This window comes from Chanos chanos, chromosome 9, assembly GCF_902362185.1.
Source record: "Chanos chanos chromosome 9, fChaCha1.1, whole genome shotgun sequence".
NCBI classification, from domain to species: domain Eukaryota; kingdom Metazoa; phylum Chordata; class Actinopteri; order Gonorynchiformes; family Chanidae; genus Chanos; species Chanos chanos.
In genome coordinates this window covers 7,375,260-7,382,906 of record NC_044503.1, presented here as the reverse complement: position 1 = coordinate 7,382,906, position 7,647 = coordinate 7,375,260, and the positions used below count along the sequence as shown (strand labels likewise).

Below are 7,647 nucleotides of genomic sequence, written 5' to 3'. Positions count from 1 at the left end.
TAATATTTAATGATTTGCTTATACCAGCTGATATACGAGCCAACATGTGAATAAGGGGAGTAACGGCACTTTTTTTCCACAGTTCAAGGACTATATATATATGCCACTGACAAGGGTGTATTCTTCACCCCTTTGATAAGAGCATATTTAATAATTGACGAAGTCTGGGATTGTCACTACACTCAAACTTCTTTCTATACCATTGTCAAGATGACTGTTGCACCTGCCGTGACAGGCACCGCGCAGCCTGAAAGCACTTCAAAACTCGTGTTACAAGCTGGTGACATTGCTGTCATTTTGGTCTATTTTGTTTTTGTTTTTGCCGTGGGAATATGGGTAAGATATAGGTTGTTGTTGTTTTTTTTTTTAATTTTTTAAATCTCTTCCCTGTTGTTTGGTGCATGATTAAACTGATGATTCTCAAATGGTTCCTGCTTTAAAAACTACAAAGTCAAGACGTATGGAGCAGTCTGCACTTTATCACTATGTGCATTGGGATGTTTTGCATGCATACAGTTCAGTATTAGATGATCAGACAGTAATGTAAATGTCTAAATGCCATATTCAATGGACTTTTCTCATAGTTAAGAATTCAGCATTCCAGTGAGTCTGTATGTCTGTTTTGTTATAGTCCTCTATCAGAGCCAACCGTGGGACAGTGGGGGGATACTTCTTAGCTGGCAGATCCATGACATGGTGGCCGGTAAGTTGTCCCTTCTCTGTTCAGTGTACTATTTTGCCTTTCACATGCAGAGCTGCACTTTAATTAGTCAAAATGTGTTTCAGAAAGCCCCCAAAACAGTGGTATATGTCCTCACCTTTTTGTCACTGACTTTGTTAACATTTCATAGAGAAAGTTAGCTTAATGTGATTTACAGTAGTAAAATAAAGAGGAAGGAATTCAAAGAGTTAAATGATGAATAATGTGCCAAAACACAGAGCTGAGGACATTGCTTTCTGCAGAGTTTTTTTTTCCACATATTCTCCAGTTATTCATTTTCATGAACACTTTCTACTTTCAAAATGATGAAATCATGAAAATAGCTTTTTAAAATGGCATGTTCCTTTTTATTGACTCCAGTGCAGTAGAATGCACCTAATGGTAAAAAAAAATATTTTTCCTTAATAAGCAATGTTTATAACAGAAGAGGTACATGAAAAAATAAATGCTGCTCTTTAATATTTGCTTCGACACATGAAGGCACTTTAAGCATTTTCAAAAGTCTGTTCCAGAATGGAAGCTGGTAATATTGCAATAAAATGTGGAAGCATGGTTGAAAATGATTTTTAAAAAGAAAAATGATTAGAGTAAAAATTGTGACGTGAACAAGAGAAGCCCTACAGTACAGGGACTCCAGGGACCAGAGGGTGTCATGAGCTGGCATTGAGGTGAGAACAGGGAGGAAACGGAGCGCGGAGAACAGAGATGGCAAAAGTCAAAGTAGAAGCACTCTTGCTAAAAAAAAAAAAAGTACTCTAAATAGAGTTAAACAGATTACCATTTTTTGTAAAATGTAAGTGAGCAACTATTTTACTCACACTTAAGTACTTTTCAGGAGGGATATTTTAACTCTACCTAGAGTAATTTTTTTTTTTTTTTTAGCAAAAGTACTTCTACTTTAGGTACTTCTACTACCTAGAGTAATTTTTCCACAGTACATCATAGCAACATCCCTCCAGCCAGACATGATCACAAAACAACTGATCGTGCTGGAACTGGCAGTGCCCTGGGAAGAACGTACTGAAGAAGCCAATGAGAGAAAATGTGCAAAGTACCAGGAGCTGGTGGAGATGTGCCAGGACAGAGGCTGAAAGACATACGAGGAGCCCATACAGGTGGACTGCAGAGGCTCTGCAGGACGCTCAACCGCTTGGGCATTACAGGGGTCGGCAAAGAAGAGGGTCGTTCAGTCTGCGAGCGAAGCCCCAGAGAAAGCCACCAGGTGGCTTTGGGTCAGGGGGGGGACTGATCCGTGGGGCAGTTGCTGCTGGGACGCGAGTCGGGGCCTGATCAACCCTGGATGTGTGATGTTGAGAGACCTGAAAGACCCTTGGATCCCAGGTCATATCACTGATGATGCGTCCCAGCGCGTCCGGAAGATGTATCCAGGGCACGCACAGAGCATCACAGTATCATATCAAATCAATGCCTGTTGGAATAGGATCTCGATTGAATTTGTGGGGGTTTTTTTGTTTGTTCGTTTTGTTTTGTTTTTTGGTCAGCTCTTGGTGACAAAGCAGAAAGCCCAGAACAAAGCGCAGTTTTAAGACTGTAGCCACATATAAACAGATGCTTTTTTTTCCTTGAATACAAGGGAATAATTTTCTGTTTTTCAAATGCATCGGATGGCCAAAAGAGAGAGGAAAAGACGTCATGCCAGATATGATAAACCATAGATATGTGGGATGGAAGTCCAAGAACCTTTATTACTCCAGGCAGGGATATTAATGTGTGGAAAAATTTAATGGGAAAATAATAAAGAAAAAAATTAAGAGGAGGGACTAAGAAATAGTTACCCATTGTTGTGTACCTGTCTCCCAGATTGGAGCCTCTTTGTTGGCCAGTAATGTGAGCAGTGGCTTGTTCATTGGATTAGCGGGGACTGGAGCAGCAGCAGGAATTGCCGTTGGCGGATTTGAGTGGAACGTAAGCAAAGCTATGTCCCACACCTATTTACAGTAACTAATTAAATGTATACAACCTTCACTGTTGTCAAACCTTTTAAACAGTTTTCATTTAGAGAGTACAGTGTAGAAAATGAGCAAGGAGGCAAAGACACACTGACAACATTTCTCACAGGCAACCTGGGTCCTCATCGCTTTGGCATGGATCTTTATGCCTGTGTATATAACTTCCGGAGTGGTCACCATGCCAGAGTATCTGAGGAAGAGATTTGGGGGACAGCGCATCCGAATCTACTTGAGTGTCCTTTCTCTCATCGTATACATTTTCACGAGGATATCAGTAAGACTGAGAAAGCACATTCTGTTCCATGATCATGCATATCGGCATCAATCTCAAAGAACGTCCAAATTTGCATGTCTGCATACGTTTTGGATCTGGTTTAATAAAATGCACAACATAGAATGAAACCATCACTACAGCTTAACTCTATGATTCTCTTTCAGACGAATCTTTTCTCTGGAGCTTTATTCATTCAGATCTCCCTGGGATGGGATATCTATGTGTCCACTCTAGCACTCATAGCAGTGACTGCTGTGTTTACCATAGCCGGTACAGACAGTTCCATCCTTCAGTGCATTCTAATTGCAATTTCAATAATGAGGATTATTGCTTATCTGCTAAAGTACTTTGACAATCTCCACTGGTTTTATGCTTCTAGGTGGGTTGACAGCTGTGATCTACACAGACGCATTACAGACAGCCATCATAATAATTGGATCCCTTGTCGTCATGTTCATAGGTACATCTTCATCTTCTTTGAAATCGCTTTTGCAGGTCTATACCAAAATGCCTCATTTTTTTCATGCTTTCTTTGTTAGACCTAATGCACTGTGTCAATGAAGTAACAAGAATCTGTTGAAGTGCTATGTTAGATCTGAGGTAACAAAACCATTGTCATGTGAAGAGCAGCTAAACATTAGAGATCTTTACCACACCCTTGCTCAAACATGTCTGATTCAACTAATACAGTTTTATAGATGTTACCTTAATATTTGAGTCCAACATGTCAAGACCGAGTACTCTTAGTGAAAAAGATGGCACTTTCACATCAGACTATGTTATATACCGTATAGGTGATATTACACGATTTACTGTAATAATTCCAGGAACCTGCTCTTTAAGAAGGTGTAAATCATGATATATCTGTTTTCTTCTTGTAGCTTTTGACAAAGTGGGCTGGTATGAAGGTTTGCTGGAGAAGTATGAAAACGCAATGCCAGCTCTCACTGTTCCTAACACGACATGTCACATCCCTCGATCTGATGCCTTCCACATGCTCAGAGACCCAATAACTGGGGACCTGCCCTGGCCCGCTCTCATTTTTGGCCTCACTATTTTAGCCACATGGGCCTGGTGCACTGACCAGGTGGGCCACCGACCTTTCCTGGTCCTTTCTGTAATATGGTAGAAGGAGACATGGTTGATGCTTAGGAATACTGGGTACTGTATTGTGATAGTTACTAAAAGACAGACAACTATTTAAAAAATGTATCATGAGTGACAATTTTAAACAGAAATATTACTGACATGCATGGCTGCCTTTCTGAGTTATTTACGTTGTGTTTTCATTGTCTCTGCCACTCATTCTAATCGTGTTAATGTGTCTGAAAAATATTCCTAATCTGAACTTTGGAGTGACATCCTCCACCATCCCCAAAAGTGTACTGTTTTTAAAAACATCTAAATACCGACACATACTTTTTAATGTGGATTCTGAGGTAAAACATCTTGCCATTTTAAAAGTCCATGAATCTGTTTTTAAGCTTAATTGTGCATCTTAAATATCTTTGTTTTTTCTTGCTTTTGTGATACACAGATAATGGTCCAAGTATCTATATCAGCCAAAAATCTGTCTCATGCCAAAGGTGGATCGATTATGGGAGGTTACCTGAAACTTCTACCCATGTTCGTCATTGTATTCCCTGGCATGATTAGCAGAGTACTTTTCCCAGGTGCGTATTCAATATTTCACAGTTGAGATCATCCATAAATTTTGACAGTCATTAATCTCATTAACTTTGGGTATCTCAACATCTCAGATGAGGTGGCTTGTGTGGTTCCTGAGGAATGCAGCAGCATCTGTGGATCTGCAGTAGGGTGTTCCAACATCGCCTACCCAAAACTGGTAGTAGAGCTCATGCCAGTGGGTAAGACACGATCAAACAAGTTCATCACATCACATGGTTATCAGAATAATCTGTGCACTCAATTAAAAATTTGTTAGGCTATTAAAGCTTAAGTCTTTCTCTTACCTGTGTGTGTGTGTGTGTGTGTGTGTGTGTGTGTGTGTGCGTGCGCGCGTTCCAGGTTTGCGAGGGTTGATGATTGCGGTAATGATGGCTGCTCTCGTATCTTCCCTCACCTCCATCTTCAACAGCAGCAGTACACTCTTCACTATGGACATATGGCTGCGTTTCCGACGGCACGCGTCTGAAGGAGAACTCATGATTGTTGGGAGGTAGGATGTGACTCGCCTCTTGGATCACTTACAGTAGCATGAAACTAGTTAATGGAAAAGATTAAGCTTTTTCCTTCAGAAAAAAAAAGTATCTTTGTCTTGATGCTCTGCTAAATGAAGCACTATTAAAAGCAGCTTTAATTCCGTATCCATACACTGCGCGGTGTGCAATAATGAGTGGAGTTTTTCGTTTTCTGTTTTGTTGGATATCTGTAGAGTGTTTATTTTAGTGCTGGTGGTCGTGAGCATCTTATGGATCCCAATCATCCAGTCGACCAGCGGGGGACAGCTTTTTGACTATGTTCAGTCCATAACCAGCTACCTGGCCCCACCTGTCACCGCAGTGTTTCTCATGGCCATTTTCTGGGAGCGTGTGAATGAGCAAGTGAGTACATGCATGCATACACACACACACACACCCTTTAGAAAATACTGATGTCCCTATCCACTTCAGATTTTGTCAGCCCATTGTAAAGGTGAAAATATCATAGCTCCTCTTGTAGAGACATCAAACAGTGCTTTAGCTGTATACTGCCTGGAATTAAAAGACTGACTAACTAGTTTCGGTAATCCATTCATAACTTCATTGATTTTTCTAGGGAGATTCATACCTAAGTGTTATTCTGTTGGTCAACCGTTCACGTTTTTTGATTAATTCGTGTCATGTGACCACAGGGAGCTTTCTGGGGTCTGATCGTGGGTCTGGTGGTGGGAGCAGTACGGATGATCATGGAGTTTGCATATGGTTCTCCATCCTGTGGTCAGCCGGACCCCCGACCTGCCGTGCTGAGAGATGTTCACTATCTGTACTTTGCCATCATTCTGTTTAGCATAACAATCATGGTCATCACTGTCGTCAGCCTCTGCACACCTCCTATTCCACCGCAACATGTAAGAATGACTTGACATTATAACTGTTTGACTTTAATGTTTTACTCTTCCTTTACATTTAAAAGTATTGTGAGATCAGTGTTGATACATGTGGAAAAATCTCCAAAATGATATTAGAGGAAACATCTCCATTTTAATACCCTCTGAGTCCATTCATGACTCTGTGTTCCATGACATAGAAATTGTCAGCTAAATTTGTATTCTAAGTTTCAGTTTCACCATATAATAATCTAAAAGTAATTTGAGCTTACTAATGATTCAGCCTGAAACATTTTGTTCAGCTTGTTCGTCTGACGTGGTGGACAAGAAACAGTAAGGAAGAGCGAGTGGAGATGGAAGATCCCTGGGCTGCTTCACCCAGGCCTGACACCTCTGAGTCTGGTAGTGTTGCTTCAGTAGAACAGGAGGCCATGACTCTGCCAATGTGGAAGAAAATTGGAATGTGGGTGTGTGGTCTCTCACAGCAGCCCAAAGTCAAACTGACTGAAGAGGAAAAGGAAGCTCTAGAAAAGAAACTCACCAGTATCGAGGAGGAGCCCCTTTGGAAACATGTGTGCGATGCCAACGCTATAATAATTCTTGCCATCAATGTGTTTCTTTGGGCCTACTTTGCCTGAGATTAGCTGGGGTTATCATTCACTGTATTCAAAGCGTCTTTGTAACTAAGAGGTATTTTGATTTTTGAAAATGGTCACAGTGTGCACAAGAAACAAAGAGCAGTATGTTAAGAATTATGTATGGAATTTTCGGTGCCTGTAGACATATTGTAGGCTAGGTTATATTATTTGCCATCATAATATGAAGTGATATTATCGTGTAATTCATGTACTGAATATCACAATATACTGGTGACCAACATAACCCAAGTTTATTAGGAAAAGTTAACAATCCTCATATAGACCTTTAAGTCTTATTGACTTATTGATTGTATGACGGTACAATCCATATTAATACTGATTAATATAATGTTAATATAAAATAATATCTGCTAATGACTCATTCTATATCAGTATTTTTTTTATCCGTGCCACATTTAGTGCATAACCCATACATGTAACTCTCACCTCACCACAAACACACTTTTCATTGTCTAAGAGCAGCTGACTACATCATTGTTCAAATTTTTGATTTTAAAACTGCTTAATAAATTTATGGATTCCAAAAATATTTCTTTAAAGCTTGCATTTACTTGTTTGATATTATCTGAAGAGTCAAATTTAAAAAGACACACAAAAGTAAAAATAAAACAAACAAACAGACAGACAGACAGACAAACAAATAAATAAGCAAAAATTTTGTTTACACATGTGATAATAAACTTCCAGTCAAAGATAACAGACCTGAATACTAACTTAAATTTCTTGTTCAACTAACTTATGTTCTTGTGTTCAAGATTTCACTGTTAAAAACATTAAATGTTTTGATTTAAAAAACAAAGTTCTTCTTTGTGAGGATTGTCCTGTCAACTCAAGAAATCCAATTAGAGTCATTTTCTTGGTTTTTAAATATTTCACTAAATTTTTCGGCTTTATTAAATAATGACAGAAATTACACATCATTTTAATACACTGTAATGTGTATTAAAACTGTAAACTGTACAAAAAGGATTACA

The 7,647-nt window shown here is 39.3% G+C and overlaps 1 protein-coding gene across 1 annotated transcript; it reads left to right on the top strand.

Annotated features, from left to right (window-relative positions):
- Window positions 1-210: 210 nt before the first annotated feature.
- On the top strand, window positions 211-6,652 carry LOC115820275 (sodium/glucose cotransporter 4-like). Its single transcript, XM_030783786.1, has 13 exons — window positions 211-336; window positions 632-703; window positions 2,543-2,647; window positions 2,801-2,965; window positions 3,130-3,235; window positions 3,345-3,425; window positions 3,847-4,052; window positions 4,503-4,638; window positions 4,726-4,833; window positions 4,994-5,144; window positions 5,361-5,529; window positions 5,820-6,035; window positions 6,317-6,652. Exons 1-13 carry the CDS (start codon window positions 211-213, stop codon window positions 6,650-6,652), a joined length of 1,977 nt encoding a protein of 658 aa, XP_030639646.1.
- The last annotated feature ends 995 nt before the right edge of the window (window positions 6,653-7,647 follow it).